The 22,639-nt window shown below is 46.6% G+C and overlaps 1 protein-coding gene across 2 annotated transcripts in view; it reads right to left on the bottom strand.

Moving 5' to 3' along the window:
* PRKRIP1 (PRKR interacting protein 1) overlaps positions 1 to 12,390 on the bottom strand; it is a 32,905-nt gene extending 20,515 nt beyond the window's left edge. For both annotated transcript variants that reach the window (XM_045048042.1, XM_045048041.1), the window contains exons 1-5: positions 12,100 to 12,390; positions 11,320 to 11,398; positions 9,685 to 9,785; positions 2,668 to 2,753; positions 1,283 to 1,350 (exon numbers count right to left, since the gene is read on the bottom strand). In XM_045048042.1, coding sequence (XP_044903977.1) covers positions 1,283 to 1,350; positions 2,668 to 2,753; positions 9,685 to 9,785; positions 11,320 to 11,398; positions 12,100 to 12,375 — 610 coding nt within the window. In that variant the 5' untranslated portion in view covers positions 12,376 to 12,390. The remainder of the gene's footprint in view (positions 1 to 1,282; positions 1,351 to 2,667; positions 2,754 to 9,684; positions 9,786 to 11,319; positions 11,399 to 12,099) is intronic.
* Between the last annotated feature and the right edge of the window lie 10,249 nt (positions 12,391 to 22,639).

Below are 22,639 nucleotides of genomic sequence, written 5' to 3'. Positions count from 1 at the left end.
GAATCTAAGACTATACCATACAGAGGGTGTCACGCAGTATATTTACAAACCATAAGGAAACTGATCCTGGAAGGGACCAATCATATTTAGTGTGTCAGTGAAAATCTGACTTTATCTTAAGACCAAAACTCACAACCGTCTAACCAGGAACCATACCTAGTCAATCAGGGAACAACCACCAATTCAGTAACGTGTATGCACTTGTCGTTTTTTGGTCTCTTAGCATCTTTGGTCCTTTCCATCTGAGGCCCCTCTTTCCTGGGTTCTCAGCTCAGGGGCTCTCAGGGGAGTGGCTGGCACCTCTGGCCATGTGGAGTGCTCAGAGGTGGACAGGACTGGTAGCACTGTGGGACACTGACACGTGACTCACCCCTATTCCTCCTCGTTAACAAAATCTCATCCCAGTCCGGGGTGGCAATGTACCCGGCTCCCAGGGATAAATCACGACAGGTTAAACACAGTCACAACAGTTCGGTTTTCTATTCGTCTAGCCTAATAGCAGCAAGGGATGGCAAAGTGACCAGTGAAATATAAAATGCCATCTGTTGGGCACTTCTGGGGGATCTTCTGCTCTTCTGTTAAAATACCAGCATCCCCTGCACTTCTCTCCCCTTTGGACACAGGTATGATGCCAGGAGCCACAGCAACCATCTCATACCCACAAAGTAAAGGCCAAGAGAAGTGCAGGGGATACTGGGCCTGCCACTCCTGAGCTACTGAACCACAAGAGGCTGCCACCTACCACCAGATTTCTTATTAAGTGAGAGAAATGAACTCTTCTTTGTTTAACTACTGCTAGTTTTCTGGTTTTTTTTTTTTTTTTTTTTTTTTTATAACCCAAAGCATTCTTAACTGACTTGCCAAGTGACTCCATCAGGGCCAAAAAACACAAAAGCACTTTTGCGAGGGACATCCCCTCAGTCTTTCCTACTGGACAAGAATGAGGCACGGTGCAGCCCCAGGTACCCCACAACCACAGGGAGGACATGCACCTGCCTGAGGACAAGGAGCCAGGGGACAGAGGGAGACAAAGAAGGCCAGTAACATCACTGAGCTCATTTACTAGCCATCCCTGAAGGGAGGTCTGTCCTGACTTAATGCCAGTCAGCATCTTTCTTTTTGCTTACACCAGTTTAACATTCTGACACTTGCAATTAAATGAGTCCTAACTAATGGAAATAAGTCCTCGTGTCTTCAGTGGCCAGCCAACCAGCTCCAAATTCTAAATCTCACTCCTGATAGGTGAGAAAGATCCCAACCAAGAAAAGCAGGTACCACTCACCTTCTTTTTGTTTCTTCTGTTCAAGTTTCATCTTCTTTGCCAATAATTTCTTCTCTTTTAACTTCTGGCTACAAATATAAAATAAATCTATTAATTCCCCCACTACCTTACTAAATATTTTAGAAAACAAATAACTACTTATGGAATGTTTAAAGACCCTACAATTACACAAACACTACAACAATGAAATGGAAGAAATACTTTCTCATGATTCTGCTACTCCAACACCATGAACATTATCAAGCTGTTTTCTTTTTGAATCAAAATGAAACAACCTTTCAGAGTCTCGAGGTGATTAAAACAATCTCAGAAATATTGGGAGAGATTTTTCATTCCAAGATGTTTAGGGACTGTTTTTATTTATTTATTTTTATTTATTTTTTTAGGTGGCACTTCATTGCAGCCATCAGCAAAGGTCAGATTTCCGAAGCTGGTGAAGGCTGGGCAGCATTTCCATGTGAAATGTTACAGCTTTACAGGTTTTGTTTCTTATTTAATTCTACATGCAGAAACTGGAACATGATAAAAGAAAAAATACAAAACAGAAAAAAAGATGTAATCAAGTTGCAGCATACAGATATGCTCTTTAACTACCTTTACTATGCCTATTGGAAAGAAAAAGAAAAAGAACTATCCCAATACACGAACAGATTGCCAGAAACAGACTAAGAATTAAGGACCGTTCAGGAGCCCCTGCGTGGCTCAGCTGGTCAAGCGTCTGACTCTTGATTTTGGCGCAGGTCATGATCTCATGGTTAGTGAGTTCGAGTCCCACGTTGGGCTCTGTACTGACAGTGTGGAGTCTGCTTGGGATTCTCTCACCCCTTCTCTTTCTGCTCCTACCCTGCTCGTGCTCTCTCTCTCAAAATAAATAAATAAACTTAAATAAGTAAACGAATAAATAAGAATTAAGGACTGTTTTCAGAATCCTGCTCAGCTCTTTAAAGGTCGAGGGAGTATTTATTAAAACATACACACACATGCAGTCTACACGCTCACATGATGTCACTGAGGGAGGTCACACACCCTAATTTAAGGAACAAGCTAAGGGAACCTTACTCACAGCATATTGTTAAACTTGGTGTTAAAATACAGAAGGGAAGGAGACCCAGAAATCCATGTGAGCACCAAAGTGCTGACCTGAGCTATGGAGAATCTGTACGGGGGAAGGGGGATGTAGTGGTAGTAAGTGACTTAATGTCTTCTCAGTTATTGGGAGAAAGGCCATTCCTCTACACCTAAGTGAAACACCTTAGGTGTTGGGTAACACCTAAGACCTTGACAGGTCATAAGGTGAACTTCTGACCGCAAGGACGACTCATTCCCCAGCTTTCATATTTCTGCCTTTAAGTTTCATCGGTTACGAGAAGCCACAAAGCCCTTACCGCTTTTTTCGGCGCTTTGCTGTCTGCTCTTCTGCAGCAATTTTATTTCTCTCCAGTCTCTTCTGAAACTCTGCATCCAATTTTTGCTGTGAAAAAACACATCATTTAGACACACTCTGGGCTGGGTATGGGAGCTCTGGAAGTCACACCACTGGGGGTGCCATAGGCACATCCGGGTCTCTGGGGCCACTGTGACCATTAAGAGGATGCCCCCAGTATCTGGTTCTCCGATGGCAAAAGTTACTTCGTTCCGTAGGGTGGCAGTCATACACAAAATACGAGAGCATGAGAAGGTGCACACTGTGTATTCCCTGAAGGCAGAGGAAGAATTACCGGCTACGTAGCCAGGGCCTTGGCTAGTGTGACATTGTGATTTATAGTAAGAAACGTATACAGCTGACCTTTGAACAACACAGGTTTGAACTGTGCGGGTCCACCTACATGCGGATTTTTTCGATAAATACAGTCCAGTACTGTATTTTCTCTTCCTCGGGATTTTAACATTCTTTTCTCTAGCTTACTTTATTATAAGAATACAGTATATAATACACGTAACCAAATATATGTTAACTGACTACATTATCAGGCTTTGGGTCAATAGTTAAGGCTATTAGAGTTTTAGGAAAGTCAAAAGTTATATACAGATTTTACTGCATAGTGGAGGGGTTGGTGCCCCTAATCACCTGCTAATAGTCAACTGTATTTGGTCTTCATCCATTACTTCTGGAACGTGGTTCCAAAAGCTCCTATAAATTTCCTATTCAAGAGCCACAGGGGCACCTTTTATTATAATACTTAATTATGTTCCCAGTTTCCAAAATAGCTCCCAAGAGAAAGGTGAAATGGTGTCTTTTTTTTTTTGTAACAAGCCCCTTTTCAACCACAGGAGTTTAAGTTAACGAGTGAGTTCTGGAAAGCCCTTAAGGAGCAGGGCTGGTCACCGGGGTAACTTTCAGCCCCACCTCCTGTGCTCCAGGGAGGGAGAGGAGCTGCAGGCTGAACTAACTGCCAAATGCCAATGATTTGATCAATTGTGCCTTAGTAGTAATGCCTCCAAAACCCCCAAAAGATGGGGTTCAGATGGTTTCCGAGTTGGTGAACATACGGAGGGGCTGGGAGGGGACAGAAGCTCTGTGCCCCCTTCTTCCACCTGGCTTCTCCTGAGTTCTGTGAGTCCCTCTGAGCAACTTAATTGAACCTGAGGAGGGAGTGGTGGGGGACCTCTAATCCACAGCCAGTCGGTCAGAAGGACAGGGGACAACACCTGGGCCTGGGACTGGCCTTTGAAGTGGCTGGGGGCAGGGAGGCAGTCTCATGGGACTGAGCCCATTGAACATGTGGCATTGGACGTTCTTGCCTGGTGGATGGCATCAGGATTGAGTTGAACTGTAGGATGCTCAGCTAGCGTCACAGAATTGCTTGGTGTGAGAGAAATCCCCACATATCTGGTGACCAGAGGTGTCAGAAGAGGAGCAGAGAACTGAGAGTAGAGGAGACACACAGAAGCACGTTTTTTCCTTACGGTGACCTGGGCTCATCAGATGGAACAGTCAGAGAGGTGGAACCATGGCATTTTCAAGTCCTAATGATGACAGTCATCAGGTGACTGATTCCACAGCAAGACAACACCCAGTGCCATCACTGCTACTAAGCACATACATGTGTCACACAGGAATACGTGAGTGTACACACATCCATACAAAGCCAACCCTTGCCCTTGTTGGCTAATAATTCCCTTCCTAGCAGCTCCCTGTCTCTGAGCCTTCGTTTTCTCACCTATAAAACAGGGAAAAGACCAATTCCTCTCTCCCAGAACCTTTAGAAAGGATAACATACGATAACCTACTAGAAAGCACTTGTAAACCACAAAGATACAATGATCTAAAATGCCGTCTCTGAGGCGCGTAGGTGGCTCAGTCGGTTAAGCGTCCAACTCCGGTGCAGGTCATGATCTCACAGTTTGTGAGTTCGAGCCCCGCATCGGGTTCTGTGCTGACAGCTGGGAGCCTGGAGGCCTGCTTCGGAGTCTGTGTCTCTCTCTCTCGCTGCCCCTCCCCCACTTGCACTCTCTCTCCCTTTCAAAAAATTAAATTAAAAAAAATAATAAAATGCCATCTCTTTCTTCTAGTCAAAGCCTTAAAGGTCAACAGAGTAAATAAGGGGCCAGCAGAGGACAAGGTGGCTTCAACCCCTCTGCTGGCCTGCACTGCCAGGGCTGTGTGGCTCTGCTTAGAGTGACGCAGAAGCTCTCTGAGAGCAGAGATCATGAAATAAGAGGAGTCAGGACGCCTGGCTGGCTCAGTCCGAAGAACGTGCAACTCTTGATCTCGGAGTGGCGAGTTCTAGCCCCCCGCTGGGTACAGAGATCACTAAAAAAATAAAATAAATAAAACAGGGTACCTGGGTGGCTTAGTCAGTCAAGCATCTGACTCTTGATTTCGGCCCAGGGTTGTGGGATGGAGCCCCGAGTTGGGCTCCGCGCTGAGCACGAAGCCTGCTTAAGATTCTCTCCCTCTCCCCCCACTGGGCCCTCTCCCCCACTCACACTCTAAAATAGAAAGTAAAAAATAATAAATAAGTAAATAAGAAAAAAAAGAGAGAAGGGTCTCCTTTCAAGGAACTCAGTTCCGATTAGAGCACCAGAAAGCAAACGACTTAAAAGGAAAAGCATGTGGTCTGTTCACAGCTGGACCGTAAACTCACTCTGCTGCCGGAGCAGCTGCAGCCAACAAGTGACCCACCGGAGCCCCATCAGGCTTGGCAGGACTTGAGCTCACCACGAGCAGCACCACGAGCTCTTCCAGTGGCGACGCCCTGTTAGTCCCGTGAAAGGTTGAGGACACCCTTGCCTCTTTGTTTCTTCTAACGTCCGAGCCTGTCTTCCGCCGTGTGAAATAAGAACCTGCGTGTCTGTGTGGATTCAAGGTCTGTGAAACATTTTTCTGTATTTTCCCTGGATCTTTAATCGATGTATAAAAACCAGACTAGCTGATGGTAGTTGAGCCAACAGCCTGCTCTGTTTCCTTCCCTCTAAAGTAGTTTCAATATGTAAAGTAGTTTCAAAATGAAGCTAAAGTAGCTTCAGATAGTTTCTACATAGAGTTTTATTTATTCTTGGCAGTGGAAAACCCACTACAGGGACCAGGTAGAGGTGTGACCAGCCACAAGAAACTCCCCCCTAGAATCGAGAATGCCACATCCAGAGGACGGCAGTAGCTGAAGAACCACCAACAGCTGGGGGCCAAGAGAGACGCAGGACAAGCAAACAGCAGGTGAAAACCACCACGGCAATGATTCCCTTCTGTTCCAAAATCATAAAGGTATTTTTTGAACTCAATTTTTGGCCATTCCAGTAAATTTTTACGTATTTTTTTCTGTATCATATCTATCCCTTTAATAATTTCCCTGGCATTTTACGTTGGAAAATTTCCAACATAGAAAAGTTGAAGGAATCATACAGTCCGTATACCCACCACTAAATCCTACAGACATTTTGCTACTTGCTTTAGCACACGCCTGTCCACCTATCTATCCCTCTATCCTTCCATCAATCCATCTTATTTCTTTTTAACACATTTCAAAGTAAGTTGCAGACACCAGGACATTTCACCTCTAAAGATTTAAGCATGCATATCATCAACTAGAGTTTAATATTTGTTAATGGTTTTTCTGTTTTCTTCCACTTAAGGTAATACATACAACAAAATGATCAAATCTAGAGCGTACAATGTAATCACACCAGAAAGTTCCCTCGTACCTTTTCTTATCCAACTCTCAGAAACAACTATTCTGATTTTTAAAAAATGTTTATTTTGACAGAGCGAGAGAGCTCAAGAGAGAGCTCGAGAGAATCCCAAGCAGCCTCTGCTGTTAGCATAGAGTCAGGTGCGGGGCTTGAACCCACAAACTGTTGAGACCACGACCTGAGTGGAAATCAAGAGTCGGACGCTTAACCAACTAAGTCACCCAGGAGCCCCTGATTTTTTTTTTTTTTTTTACATACATTAGTTTTTCCTCTTGTAGAACTTCATATAAATGGAATTTTACAGTGTGGTCTCTTTTATGCAAGGCTTCTTTCACTCAGCATATGTTTTAAGAATCATCCACACTGTTGTATATATCAATAGTTTATTCCTTTTTATTGCTAAGTAGTATTCTATTTTTGTGAATGATTATTTTAATGTTTGTTTGTTTTTGAGAGACAGAGCATGAGCTAGGGACAGGCAGAGACAGAGGGAGACACAGAGTCTGAAACAGGCTCCTGACTCTGAGCTGTCAGCGCAGAGCCTGATGCAGGGCTAGAACTCACAAACTGTGAGATCATGACCTGCATCGAAGTTGGACGCTTAACCAACCGAGCCACCCAGGTACCCCTTGTGAATGATTATTTTAAATTTTTAAAGCATTTTATTTCCTTTATATAGGAAGAAGTTCTACAGTGAGTTATTTTTTTTTTTTAAGCAAATTATTGGAAAATCACACGCTGTTGCCCAAAGTGGTTTCCTCCTTTATAAAAAGCAAATAAGGGATACCTGGTGGCTCAGTCAGTTAAGTGTCTGACTCTATCTCAGCTTAGGTCTTGATCTCAAGGTGGTGACTTCACAATACAAATACATATCATTTTAAAGCATGTGAATCTCTAAAACACACAAACGTATTCCATGAAAAAATAGGCACCATAGTCAGAGTGAGGAAAAGGTCCTACATTGCATGTTGTAAGATTAAGAATGAAAGGCAATCTCTAATACATGTTAAAAGGAGAAATCAGGGGCACCTGGGTGGCTCAGTCGGTTGGGCGTCTGACTTCGGCTCGGGTCATGATCTCGCGGTTCACGAGTTCAAGCCCTGTGTCGGGCTCTGTGCTGACAGCTCAGAGCCTGGAGCCTGCTTCGGATTGTGTGTGTGTGTGTCTCTCTCTCTCTGCCCCTACCCCACTCGTGCTCTGTTTCTCTCTCTCTCAAAAATACATAAAAACATTTAAAAAAAATTGTTTTAAATAAAAAATAAAAAAAATTTAAAAAGGAGAAATCAAATGTGGGAAATCACAAAGAATTTGCCAAATAATATTTGGTTTTTATTAATAGCCAGGTTGGAAAATAGAAGAGCCTTAAAACATCAGGATTTTTTCTGATTTTTACTAATAGTCAAGAATAAAATATAAAGGAGCACCTAGCACCACTGCAATAAAAAAATCCCTTAAAATCTTGGGGGCGCCTGGGTGGCTCAGTTGGTTAAGTGTCCACCTTTGGCTCAGGTCATGACCTCACAGTTCATGGGTTCGAGCCCTGCACCAAGCTCTGCACTGACAGTGTGGAGCCTGCTTGGGATTCATTCTCTCTCTCTCTCTCTCTCTCTCTCTCTCTCCCTCCCTCCCTCCCTCCCTCCCCAACTTGCACTCTCTCTCTCAAAATAAATAAACTTAAAAAAAAAAAATTTAAAATCTTTGGGGCACCTGGCTGGCTCAGTCAGTAGAGCACGCAACTCTTGATCTCAGGGTCTTGAGTTTGAGCTCCACGTTGGGCATGGAGCCTACCTAAAAACAAGCCCCGCCAAAACTTAAAATCTATGAACAAATACAGTGAGATAAGTGTCAAATCTCCATAAGTCATCATTGAGAGACACAGAAATTTTTAAACAAAAAAAGATAAAAGTTTCTAGAGGGAATAACTAAACACTATAACATCCATTCTCATTCAATTTAAGTGACAGATTCAACTCAATTCTAGTAAAAAAAAAAATCCAACACAATTTTTGGTGTGGATAAAATAACTGCAAAACTCTCTCTGAAAAATAAATAAAATAAGCGAAATGTCCAAAGAGCATTTTTTAAGAGCAATAAAAAAGAGGTTTCTGGCCCTTCCAGTCAGGTAACAAAAACCTTAATAGTTCTTTAAAAAAATCTTTTTTAATGTTTATTTATTTTTGAGACAGAGAGAGACAGAGCATGAGTGGGGGAGGGACAGAGAGAGGGAGACACAGAATCCGAAGCAGGCTCCAGGCTCTGAGATGTCAGCACAGAGCCGGATGTGGGGCTCGAACTCACGAATTGTGAGATCACGACCCGAGCCAAGGTCAGACACTCAACTGACTGGGCCACCCAGGCACCCCTTATGAGACAATTTCTGATTTTATTTTTGAGAAAGAGACAGACACAAAGCATGAGTGGGGGAGGGGCACAGAAAGAGGGAGACACAGAATCTGAAGCAGGCTCCAGGCTCTGAGTTGTCAGCACAGAGCCTGACATGGGGCTGGAACCCATGAACCATGAGATCATGACCTGAGCCAAAGTCGGATCCTTAACCACCTGAGCCACCCAGGTGCCCCTCAATTTCTAAAGCCACTCCCAATTCTTATTTGACACCTGTCATGAAGAAATGCCAGTCTCTACGCTAGACAACTCAAAGTAGACACACACACACACACACACACACACACACTATCCACGCTAAACACATAGCTGAATGGAATTATAGGCATTCAGCCAAAAAGAGAACAACAGAATTAGAAATAATAACTCAAGTGATGCAGGACATCTTGCTTTCTATTCCATTTCACAGCAAATGGCCTGGAAGGGAGAGAGGCCTCTGCTGTCCTTTCTCCCCAAATGGAAGTCTCCCTTCTCTCACACATCTCCCAGTGGGAGCATCTTGATGTGCTGAATCTGACCTAGCACTAACCTGGATTTACTTGACGTCTGTTTCCCATGCTGACTTAAGAAGGCAGCCTTCACACCAGGTGTATCTTCTCTTCTTTAAATGCCTCTTCCTGGGGAGCCTGGGTGGCTCCTTTAAGCGCCCAACTCTTAATTTCAGCTTAGGTCACGATCTCATGGTTCCTGAGATCGAGTCCCACATCAGGCTCTGTGTTGCAAGAGCCTGCTTGGGACTCTCTCTTTCTTAAAAAAAAAAAAAAAAAAAAAAAAAAAAAGCCAAAAACAGCAGCAGCAGCTTTTTCCTAAAAGTCCCAAGTGTACATTGCCCAAACCCAAGGGCTCAGCCAGCCTTGTCACTCACTGACCTTCTCAGCCATGGCATCCATGTAGTCCTGTCGCTGGTACTCTCTCCGGCGCAGATGTCTGTACACATGGAACTCTCCACTGCCAGCCCCAGCGCTGGAACCTATAGCCAGGAGAGTCCAGAGTTCTTAATGAAATCCAGTTACCGACACGGGTGACCCTTGATCAAAAAGGACCAAAAAAACAAATTGGAAGTAATGGAAAGGACCATGCCCCACTGGAACTCCAGAATCTAGCAGTGACTTGCAGAGTGTCGGCATCACTAAAGAATTGTTGCATGAATGTTGAAGGGGAAGTCACTAAAAATCCACCCTAACACAGTAGTAAGAGGAGAAACAGTCTGCAGTTAAGTGACCAGAAACCTAGAAGATCGCTTAAGACCTTTCCCTCCCCTGCCAGATGACTTCACACTTGACACGCTAAATTTCTACTGAGCTGAAAAGATGTCCATGTATGTTAAAGGAAAAAGGTAGGTTACCAAATAGTATGTGTAGAATGGCCACATTTTTAAAAATCATTTTTCCGGGGCGAGCCTGGGTGGCTCGGTCGGTTGGGCATCTGACTTCGGCTCAGGTCATGATCTCACGGTCCCACGGTCCGTGAGTTCGAGCCCCGCGTCAGGCTCTGTGCTGGCTGCTCGGAGCCTGGAGCCTGTGTCGGATTCTGTGTCTCCCTCTCTCTCTGCCCCTCCCCTGTTCACGCTCTGTCTCTCTCTGTCTCAAAAATAAATAAAAAAATAAAAACGTTAAAAAAAAATTTAAAAAAAATAAAATAAAATAAAAATCACTTTTTCTTACACATGAGTGATTTTGACTAGGGGAGTTTAGAAGGCTGTAGCAGCATGCTACAAGAGGAATGATGGAATTATGGGGGTTCAAAATTTTTCAGACCTCTGTTACTTAGTTCTCCTTATAATCAGTATGTTAATTTACAACCACCCAAGATAATAAAGCTATTTCCAGTTAGATTTAAAAAAATATGTTATTGGGGCGCCTGGGTGGCTCAGTCGGTTAGGCGGCCGACTTCGGCTCAGGTCATGATCTCGCAGTCGGTGAGTTCGAGCCCCGCGTCAGGCTCTGTGCTGACAGCTCAGAGCCTGGAGCCTGTTTCGGATTCTGTGTCTCCCTCTCTCTGACCCTCCTCCATTCGTGCTCTGTCTCTCTGTCTCAAAAATAAATAAACGTAAAAAAAAATTAAAAAAAAAAAACAAAATGATTATCTTTAAAAAAAATAATAAAAAAAAATAAAAAAATATGTTATTTAAACAATGCAGGAGGGATTCCTGGGTGGCTTGAGCACCCGACCCTGATTTCAGCTCAGTCTTGGATCTCACAGTTCCTAGGTTTGAGCACAGAGCCTGCTTAGGAATTTCTCTCTCTCCCTCTGTGCCTCATACCGCTTGCGCTGTTTCTCAAAGTAAATAAATAAACTTTTTTTTTAAATGCAGAAGAAAATTCTCTAATGCCAAACTGTAAGCAACAATACCCCTTTGCCGTAAGTACAAAGTTACTGAAACAGTGAACTTTTTTTTCCTATTATAGATTTAATTAAATGCTAACTGCAGGATTTTTAGATCTACGCTTCAAAAACTATATTTACACACACACACACACACACACACACACACACGACATTACCCATTACATCTCGAACAAATTCTGGGGGAGGCCGGGGTGCCCATTCGCTCATTTTTTCTGGAATCGGAACTGCTTTGTCCTGCAACATTTAAACACAAAAGCGTTTTTAAGCACAAACCTGCTGACAATCACATCTCTTAAAACCAAAGCATTTTAACTGGATCGGTGAAGAAAGGCTGCTTTGCTCCTTGGACCTAAGGCCGATTTTCTTCGCTGCCTTAGATTTACTTCATCCCATACATCTTTGGGGTCTACCACAGCCCGTGGCCTTGCCAGGGCTACACTTAACTTTCCAAAACAAAACTCAGAAACGTAACTCACCATTTATGGCTGGAAACTTCTGACCCTAACTCTACTACATGCGGAGTCAACCTTTTCTAGCCAAAGCTGTAAGAGACCTCACCCAATTATTTTTATGACTGAGGGAGTGATTTGCTCCGGGTGGCTCAGCCAAAGCCTTTCTAACAATCAGTGCTGTTTAGAAGTTAATAAACCCTTGTGCTAACCCATGAATGCTATCGTTCCAGTCAACGCTTCTGTTCACAGAAAGTTAAACTCGAAGTGTCTAAAAGCACCCTCATCCGGGCTGGGCTCCAACACAAGGACAGAAGAAGCTCAAGGTCTGCGAGGTAGCCTACTCCTTCCTAAGGGCTGGCCCAAGGGTTCGGGTACTCAGTTCCTAAGTCTGGAGGTGGGAGAGGTGGGCCCGTGGGTCCCCAGCAGCGCCGTAACGGAAGGGGACTCGGAGGAGGAGTCGAACCAACCAGTGCTTCGTCTCACCGGGTTCTTCATGAGCCGCTCCAGCTTGAGCTTCTGCTCTTCTGCCGCATTCTTGGGGATGACGAGCGCTTGTGGCTCTTTCTTGGGCCTCGGCGGTCGCACCGAGGAAGCAGCCGAACTCGCCATGACAGCTTTCCAGTTCTCCACGGCGAGCGGCGGCGGTGGCGGCGCGTACTTATGACGACAGAGCCGCGCGCAAGCGGGGCAAGCGCAGTCTTCTCGCAGGGCGGGGCTGGGGCGGAGTCGCAAGCCGGAAGCATCCTGCTGAATATTCATGAGCTCGTGGCCGAGTAGGTTGTCTTGATCAAAGCTGTTTGCTTTCGTTTCCTGTGTTTGTACAAATCAAGGCAGCCGAGAGCCCAAGTTCCTATGAGACAGGTGGCCTTGCACGCCCGAGGGTGCGACCCCAGTCGCCCTCTCCAGTCCGCGTACGTGTCGTGGCGCCGCCGGGAGCCCTGCTAATGGCTCTCAGCAGCCCCTCCTGCCCCCCGGGCCTTTGTCCTGGCCGTTCCTCGGGGCTGGTCCACTCTCCCATTTATGACAATCTTATGAGAAAGAGAAAAGGGCCCTTACCGTCTGGGAGCTGGCTTGGCACTTACAGCTAGACCTTGATGTCCTCCTGTTGGACGTAAACAATTTCCCAGAACACCGACCTCACACAAGGCATAAACAAGACTGCTCTGTAATCATGTTTGAAAGTAGATGAAAACAGGAATATTGTTGAAACCTCATTCTGGCTCTTATGAGTAACTACTGCTTCTTTAAAGCATTAGCCTCGGTTCACTTTATTTCTTTTTCTCTATTTTTCCTTTTTCTTTCTTTTCTGTTTGTCCCCCCCCCCCCCCCCCCCCCGGTTCTCTTTAAATATTAAGACAGCCAGTCATGGAATCGTGTTGCTTCCTGACAGCACCTAGAGTTAAATCCACTTACTTGAACCCTCCCCCAAATCACTTCACCCAAGCACAAGTGCTACAAGAAGTCCTCTTTCACACCCCCTTGTTGAAGTCAGTGTAGTCTCCTTTCCTAAAAGAGACAACAGACCCCAATTGTTTTTCAACTGCAGGTGTATTTCTGCTGGTCCTCACACTTGCTAGTTTTCTCCTGTATTTGTCACCAGCTAAAGAATGGGCATTCTATTCACTGCTGAGCATTCTATTCACTGCTGTATTTCGGACATCTGGGGCAAGGACTGGCTCACAGCCAAGGACACAATTAACCTTTGCTGATGACCATGGGATCCTGGGGGCCAGGCACCTCAGATACTAATGTTGCTGCTGTCTGCACAGCCTGCTCGTCCAGGCAGCTCTCTCACTGAGTGTCCCAGTCCAGCCAGGTGACCCCGGTGACAGGGTGTTTTGTTAATGCCTTAAAGCTATTCCTGGCCCCCCCCGATAGTGGGTGGTTTTCCAGTGACCAAGGGTGATGAATTAGAAGTCCTTGATTGGCCTATGACTGTCACCGGAACCTAGGGAGAGACTGACCTGGGTGTTGTCATGGACACATGACCTACATCATATACCCCAGCCACCCAGGTACCTCACTTTTCCCCAAACGTACCACACACACAAAAAGACTTTACCTGGAGTGTCTTTCCCTCCCTGGAGAACTGCCCTACCCCCTTCTTAACTTTGTTTAAATGCTAACTCCTCCACGAAGCCTCTTCTGATTGCCCCCCTGTTCCCTCCTCCAGGCAGTCAGTTGCTCCCTTCTTGGTGCTCTCCCTGCTCTGGGTCCTGATGGCTGGCATATGGTAGTTAGCACGGCGTGTCCTCACCATCTGCCTACCCACAAGTCTGGGAGGAGGGTTGAGCCAGAATGCCAGCATCTAATCCTGGCCTCGAGTTGAGTGGTGCTTCCAGAATGCTTGCAAAACAGGAATTAGGGAAGGAGGAAGGGGGGCGGGGAGTCAACAATTGCCTGAAAAAATAAAGAAAGAATGGATGTGTCAATGTGATAGCCAAGGGACGGATGAATGAATGAAAAAGGAATTTCAGTGAGTCTGAAAAAGAACGAAGGAACACTCAATAAATAAATGGATACTCCAGGAATGAATGAATGCATGAGATAGTGGATCAGCTGAGTTAAGAGCCAGGAGAGCAGCCGTCTCTGTCACCCCTCCACCTCCGGGTCTGGCACAAAGCTGGTGCTTGGCAGATAGCTGCTGGATGGAAGTTAAGTCAGTGAACGGAGTGAATGAGTGCACCAGGGTGGGGGGCACGTGGGTGTGATGGAGCTGGTAATTACAACCTCAGTGTCTAAGCCTCGTCTAAGTGTGTCGACACGCTCATCATCCTGATTTACAGATAAGGAACTGAAGCCCCGAGGGCTGAGTGATTGGCTCAGGATTACACACAGACTCAAACCCAGCACTCTGGCCCTAGGTCTGTGAGGGCCCGATTGATCACGTGACTCGTGGACGGCTGGACCAAGGCCCCCAGCAGGCCTTGGTGGGGTCCCTCCATGTGGCACCTTTCTAGGGCCGAGGCCAGATTTGAGGTCCTGCTCCCTGGGGGGAAAGGGTGTCTTCCCGCTCCCACCACTGGCTGCCCCACGAGAGTGGACTCTGACCCAGAGTACCCCCTCTGTTGCCACCAGAGGGCAGCAGAGCTCTACCCAGGTGCACCTGCTGGCCTGTGCCCCTGAAGCCCAGGACCCTGGGGGGATGCTTTGGAGTCTGGCAGATCTGGTGCCAAAGTTTGGCTCCACCTATTCCGGAGAGTGGGCTGGGGAAGCAACTTAACCTCTAGAAGGTTGTTCCCTCATGCACGAGTCAGAGCACAAACCCACCCTTGACACTTTCTCGTGAATAAAACGATGTGACGGATGTTCAGTGCCCCGGCATTCAGTGGCCACATATCCCCGTTTGGTGCCAGGATGGAGGGGTTTCTCAGGATGCAGGACTTTCAGTGTTAAAACCAGGAGAATCTGGGGCACACTGGCAAGTCAGTTACCCTAGCTGGGTGGGCACTCCTACTTTTAATCCTTTGAGTTGTGGTTGGTGCTTAAAGAACTGAAACACCAAAAATATTTATGGCTATTCCATAATTTGAGTTTCTCACTGAGTTAGTGAGTCAGTGGTCTTCCCACAATGGTCCTGCCAAACATGACAAGAGGAAAGTTCCACCAAGGGGAATAAAAACTAAGATGGAATACACCCTCTTGGGAAAAGAGTTTGTCAGTTTCCTATCAAGATAAACATACATGTACCATATATCCCAAAAATCTCACTCCTAGGGCACCTGGGTGCCTCAGTCGGTTAAGTGTCCGACTTGGGCTCAGGTCATGATCTCACAGTTTGTGGGTTCGAGCCCCACCTTTGGCTCTCTGCTGTCAGCATGGAGCCTGCTTCAGATCCTCTGTCTCCCTCTCTTTCACCCCTCCCCTGCTTGTCCATGCTCTCTCAAAAATAAATAAAAGCATTAAAAAAAAAAAAAGAATCTCACTCCTAAGCATTACCCTAGAGAAATGAAAATATGCGTCCAGTGAGAGACCTGTATGCAAATACCTATAGTAGCTTGATTCATAATTGCCCCAAACTGGAAGCAACCCAAATGACCATCAAATTGTGATATATCCATACAGTGACGCACTTCTGAGGAATAAAGCGGAAGGAACTATTGATATTTGCAACCACATAGATGAATTTCAAAAGCATTATGCTTAGTGAATGAAGCCAGGTTTGAAAGACTACAACCTGAATGATTCCATTACTTGACATTTTGGAAAAGCCGAAAACGATGGGGACAGAACACGGATCAGTAGATGGCCAGGGGCCGAGGGCAGGGGGAGGGGATTGACTATCAAGGGGCCAAGGGAACTTTTGGGGGTGATGAACGTGGTATCATCTGGATTGGGCTTGTGGTTATGTGAACACATACATTTGTCAAACTCATTGAAGTCTATGCTTAAATTTTTTTTGTTTGTTTGTTTTTCAACGTTTATTTATTTTTGGGACAGAGAGAGACAGAGCATGAACGGGGGAGGGGCAGAGAGAGAGAGGGAGACACAGAATCGGAAACAGGCTCCAGGCTCTGAGCCATCAGCCCAGAGCCCGACGCGGGGCTCGAACTCACGGACCGCGAGATCGTGACCTGGCTGAAGCCGGACGCTTAACCGACTGCGCCACCCAGGCGCCCCAGATTTTTTTTTTTTTAATGTTCACCTCTGAGAGAGAGACAGAGACAGAGCATGAGCGGGGGAGGGGCAGAGAGAGAGGGAGACACAGAATCTGAAGCAGGCTCCAGGCTCTGAGTTGTCAAGCACGGATCCCAACACGAGGCTCGAACTCACGAGCTGCAAGATCACGACCTGGGCCAAAGTTGGATGCTTAACCGACTGAGCCACCCAGGTGTCCCAGTATACGCTTAAAAAAGATGAATTTGGGGGGCACCTGGGTGGCTCAGTCGGTTAAGCGTCCGACTTCAGCTCAGGTCACGATCTCGCAGTCAGTGAGTTCGAACCCCGCATCGGGCTCTGGGCTGATGGCTCAGAGCCTGGAGCCTGTTTCCGATTCTGTGTCTCCCTCTCTCTCTGCCCCTCCCCCGTTCATGCTCTGTCTCTCTCTGTCCCAAAGATAAATAAACGTTAAAAAAAAAATTTAAAAAAAAAAGATGAATTTGGGGGCACCTGGGTGGCTCAGTCGGTTGAGCATTCCACTCTTGATTTCCGCTCAGGTCATGATCCCGGGGTTGGGGGATCGAACCCCATGTGGGGCTCTGGACAGAGTGTGGAGGCTGCTTGAGATTCTCTCTCTCTCTCTCCCTCTGCCCCTCTCCCCTGCTCATGCTTGCTCTCTCTCTAAAATAAAATAAAATAAAATAAAATTAAATTAAATTAAATTAAATTAAATTAAATAATTTTTAAAAAGAGTGAATTTAAGGGGTGCCTGGATGGCTCAGTTAAGTGTCTGACTTTGGCTCAGGTCATTATCTCACCGTTTGTGGATTTGAATTCTGCATTGGGCTCTGTGCTGACAGCTCCCAGCCTGGAGCCACTTCAGATTCTGTATTTCCCTCTCTCTCTCTCTCTCTCTCTGCCTCTCTCCTGCTTGTGGTCTCTCTCTCTCTCTCAAGAATATTTTTTTTTATATATAAAAAAGGTGAATTTACGGGGCGTCTGGGTGGCTTAGTCAGTTAAGCATCTGACTCGTGATTTTGGCTCAGGGCATGACCTCGCGGTTTGTGAGTTTGAGCCCCGCATCGGGCTCTGCGTTAACAATGCGGCGCCTGCTTGGGATTCTCTCTTTCCCTGTGTCTCTGCCCCTCCCCTACTCATGCTCACTCTCTCTCTAATTAAATAAATCCACGTTAAAAAAAATACAAATAAAACTGTAAAAAGGTGAATTTGATTGTGTGATAATTATACTCCAGTACACTCGACATAATAAACAGAAGTCACCTGCCAGGTTACAGAGGTGCCAACCCCCTATTGTCTGGGTGGCTTTGGGGAGCCCTGCCAGCTTTGAGCCCATCGTGCTCACCTGAGGCAGCTCAAACCCTGTATACGTGCCCTGCTCTGGCCTGTCCAGAGTGGGGCTAAGGGCTCGGGTGGCAGCAATAGGTTTTCCAAAGCCCAGAGGCCAATGTGGATGAAGCCCCCATGTTTCCACCTCTGGGCCCCACACACCCACAGGCCAGGGTCCTGGCGGCTCCGGCTGAGGCAAGTCAGCACCCAAAGCCCAGGGCTCTCTGTGACCCAGGCCACACTGAGCAATGGTAGGAGGGGCTTAGAGCAGCAGGTGCACAATCCCCATCCTCCAGAGCTCCCCGTCTGACTTACTAAAGTACCTTCCTATTCCTGAACTTGGACTCCTAAGGTTAGGGGACTTCAGTCTGCTGGTTGAAGGACCCAATGGGAGAGATGAATTGCCCTGTCTGGGTTGGGCCATCATCTCTCCCCTTCCGACACTATCTGCCCCACCTGTGTCCCACACACCTTCCCTGGGTGGCCGTCCACGAATGCATGTGGACCGCCCACAAATCTGCGAAGTTCCACATGCAAGGTCACATTCAAAACACCCCCAGCCCAACGATAATCAGAGTCGCTAACCTTGGCGGGTAGCTTCCCATACGCCAGGCTCTTTGTGATGGGGTCCTGTGCAGTATTTCATGCAGAGCTTCACAAAAACCTTCTGAGATAGACACTATTTTAACCTTTTATCTTGTGAGATAGAACACACACGCAGAAAAATGTAGGCAGACAAAACACAGCTCGATGAACGAACACAAAGCAAACACCCATACAGCACCATTCCAGTCAAGGGCGAGAACACAGCCCACGGGCCACTCCCAATCGTCCAAATCACGACTCTGTTCCCCCTAGAGGTAACCACTCTTCTGGCTTGAATGGTACTGGCTTCCTCGATTTTCTTAAATCTTTATAGTTTCACCATCTAACCATATGCCTCTAAAACTCATGTGGTCGGTCAGATGTTTGAAACTCGACATGCTCGGAATCAATCAGAACGCATTTTAAATATCTTCCTTCCACTCTGTGTTCACCGGTTTACTTGTTGACTGCCATCAGTTGTCAAAAAGGAGCTCCCCGTTATTCTTTTTATGTTTGTTTACTGATTCTGAGAAAGACGGAGTGCTTGAGAGTGGGGGAGGGGCAGAGAGAGAATCCCAGGCAGGCTCTGCGCTGGCGATGCGGGGCTCGATTTCGGGAACCATGAGAACATGACCGGAGCCAAAATCAAGAGTCAAACGTTCAACCAACTGAGCCACTCAGGTGCCCCAGCTCTTTATTCTCATGTGGTCAAATTTATCACCATTTCCTTTGGTTAGGGCTTTTTGTGTCCCATTTAATTTTTTTCCTTTTTTTTTTTTTTAATTTAAATTTTACTTAACCTACAGGGCAATCGGTACTGGTGTCAGGAGTTGAGTTCAGTGATTCCTCACCTACCTACAACACCCAGGGCTCATCACAATAAGTGCCCTCCTTAGTACCCATCACCCAGTTAGCCCATCCCCCACCCACCTCCCTCCCTCAACCCATAGTCTGTTCTCTGTCATTAAGAGTCTCTTGTGGTTTGTTTCCCTCTCTCCTATTGCCCCCGCCCCAATCCCGTATGTTCATCTGTTTTGTTTCTTAAATTCCACGTAGGAGTGAAATCACATGGTATTTTTCTTTCTCTGATTGGCATATTTTGCTTAGCATAATACATTCTAGCTCCATCCACATCATTGCAAATGGCAAGGTTTCATTCTTTTTGATGGTCAAGTAATATTCCATTATATATATATATATATATATATATATATATATATATATATATCTCGCATCTTCTTTTTCCATTCAACCGTCAATGGACATTTGGGCTCTCTCCATAGTCTGGCTGTTGTTGCTATGAAAATCAGGGTGCACGTACCCCTTCAAGCCTGTATTTTCGTATCCTTTGGATAAATACCTAATAGTGCAATTGCTGGATTGGAGGGTAGTTCTATTTTTAGTGTCTTAAGGAACCTCCATACTGTTCTCCAGAGTGGCTGCACCAGTTTGCACTCCCACCAACCGTGCAAGAGGGCCCCCCTTTCTCCACATCCTCGCCGACACCTGTTGTTTCTTGTGTTGTTCATTTTAGCCATTCTGGCCGGTGTGAGGTGGTATCTCATCGTGGGTTTGATTTGTCTTTCCCTGGCGATGAGCGATGTTGAGCATCTTTCCATGTGTCTGTTAGCCATCGGGATGCCTTCTGTGTCCCTATGTGAAAGGTTTTTTGTTTTTTTTTTTATGTTTATTTATTTCAGGAGAGAGAGAGAGAGAAAGAGGCAGGGGGAGGGGCAGAGAGAGAGGAGAGAGAAAACTCTACGAAGGCTCCGAGCTGTCAGTGTAGACCCCCACGTGGGGCTGGATCCTGAGAACCATGAGACCACGGCCTGAGCCAAAATCAAGAGTTGGATGCTTAACTGACTGGGCCGCCCAGGCACCGCTTTTGGTGTCCTACTTTAAGAAATTCTTTTGTTACCCACTCCGTTAGCTTGCCTTTGCCATTTGGATCTGTGATTTACCTAAAACTGTTTCCAGGGCTTGAGGAAAAGTCAAGAACTAATTTCGCTTTCTGATTATCTCATTATCTGGTTTCCCCAGCATCGCTTACCGGAAAAAACTGCCTTTCCTCACTGTTCTTGTCCTTCCCTTCAGATCTTCCCGACCCGACTTTTATTATGGGCCTTGCCCCTGGAGCATGGCACTTGTCTTGCTTCACGCCCTGGGGCCCGCTGGTACTCAGGCGGATCCAGAGCTGGTGGCGGGAGGGAGTTAACGTTACATGTGGGGTGCTTGACCGATGGGGACAGGAATTGATGGATAAATGCTTCTGTCTTCTGCTCCTGGAGTGGAAAATTCTGAGATGTGCTCTATGGGGCTTCGCAGAGGGTCCGAGTTGGCTTCAGCCCCAGAACGCCCACAGCGGGGAGCAGCTCAATCAATCTCTCTTGGATTGGCGCTTTCTCTTCCTTGTTTCCATCTTCCTTGTCCCCTACTTTCTGTCACCCTGGGATCGCTTCCCAAAATAAATGACTCATCCTTCTGGATGGAACCCAGGCTAAGACAGTTGGTAGTAGAAGTGACTCAAGGAAGCGGCCCCTCAGGATGGGATTGTAGGATTGGGTTGTGCACTGGGCAGGCTGTGGGAGGGGTCAGTGGGGGGGGTGACAACCCCCAGCAGGCAACAGCAGCGTGATCGCTCCTGCTGTCTCCTCTGATAGATGGAGCCAAGACCCAGGTGGAAGGTGTGTTCGCTCATGCGCCTTGATGGCACTTGAAAGGCTTAGGAGCAATGGAAAGTGTGAGAAGTATGCTGTGGGCTGTTTCCTGTCAACTGCTTCAGAAGGGCCGAAAGAAGAAAACGCAGGCTCGGGTTGGCCAACCACGAACTCAAGGCAGGCTGTGGAAGTCAGAAGGCATCCAAAGTGACAACGAACCCCAGGTAGACAAGATGGCTCGTCTGGTGCTGGTCATTCAGCTTCTGTCTGAAGCCCCTCCGGTGTCTGTGCATTTGGCTCAGAAACAGGTGTCTACGCAGGAGCAGGGCACAGCTGCACAGAGAATGGAAGTTCAGGTGCAGTCAGAGCACCGTGAGATGGGGGTAGTCTTGGGCATCGCCTCCCCTTCCTGGGGCTCTTGGTAGCAGCTGAATTTGCATGAGCTTTATTTGGAAGCCTTCTACCCTCTGCTGATTCATATGCAGCTCAGGTCAACTCACACTCTCTGTATTTGCACCTTTGTCTCTTGAAGAAGCTGCCGCAGAGTGGGAGGGGGCCACGTGAGGCACCTGACGATTCTCCCTGCGGAATTTCCTTGTGGGGACACCTCCGCCTCCCCGGCTGGCCCAGTGTGATCAGCAGGGCGGGCACCCTGTCCTTAACAGCTCCCATCCAGCTGCCCAAGGAAGAGAGGCGACCAGTCGCACAGGCTGCGTCTGTCTTCACCTCTGTCACCTCCAATGGTTGACATTCCGCTCTCACCACCTTCATCCCGTCTCATAGCTCCAAGCTTTGGAAGTACAGCAACTTTGGTTTCAATCCAGGATCTGCCATTTACGGGTTGTCTGACCCTGAGTGAGTCACCCATCTTTCGGAGTCTCGATTCCTTATCTCTAAAATGGGAATAATGACGCCATCTCATGGGATGGCTGTAAGGGCCAATTAAGATCAAACGTGTGAATAGGGCACAAGCTGGCATTCATCTAATGGAGGCTGGACTGTAGTTGCCACCCTCGCCAAGGTCAAGCCTGCCACCTGGGCTTTGCATCCTTTTTTTCCCGGGACCCTCCAGCCCTGGCTCCACGGGGGAGTTCTTTTTCTGTCGTTCTATCCCTCCTTCCACATATAAACATGCTCCAGACTCGATGTCCCCGTGCAGGGGCTCTCCTTCTCCTCACCAGCCAACTTGTGCTTTTTGAAAAGTTTAATTATGGTTATAAAAAATAGCCCTAAGAAGAGCGAATACAAAGTGATTCCCACGTACTCATCACCTAGCTTCAACACCTGTCAACACTTTCGTTTTTGTCCCTGCCCCCACCCCACCCCCACTGGAATATTAGCGAATTCCAGACATCATATTGTCTTATCTGTAAATATTTCTGCATGTGTCCCTAACAAATAAGAACCTTAAAAAAAATCCGTAATACCACTATCACACCTAACAAAATTAACAAGAATTCTTTTATACTTAATACCCAATGTTTTCATATTGCCAATTGTCTCAAAAATGCTGGTTTTTTTTTTTTTTACAGTTGGATGATTTCATTTAGTTCCTACATCTTATCTATGTCTTTTTTTTTCTTAAAAACGATTCTTTTTTTCTTAAAACATTGTTTTTTTTAATCTTTATTTATTTTTGAGAGAGAGACAGCGTGTGAGCGGGGGAGGAGCAGAGAGAGAGGGAGACACAGAATGCAAAGCAGGCTCCAGGCTCTGAGCTGTCAGCATGGAGACCGACACGGGGCTCGAACTCACGAACTGTGAGATCATGACCTGAGCCAAAGTTGGACGCTCAACCGACTGAGCCACCCAGGCGCCCCATCCCCTCCCATTTT

The sequence above is a fragment of the Felis catus genome, chromosome E3 (assembly GCF_018350175.1).
Source record: "Felis catus isolate Fca126 chromosome E3, F.catus_Fca126_mat1.0, whole genome shotgun sequence".
NCBI classification, from domain to species: Eukaryota; Metazoa; Chordata; class Mammalia; order Carnivora; family Felidae; genus Felis; species Felis catus.
The sequence above is the reverse complement of the archived record's forward strand: the minus strand, read 5'-3'. Positions and strand labels throughout refer to the sequence as shown.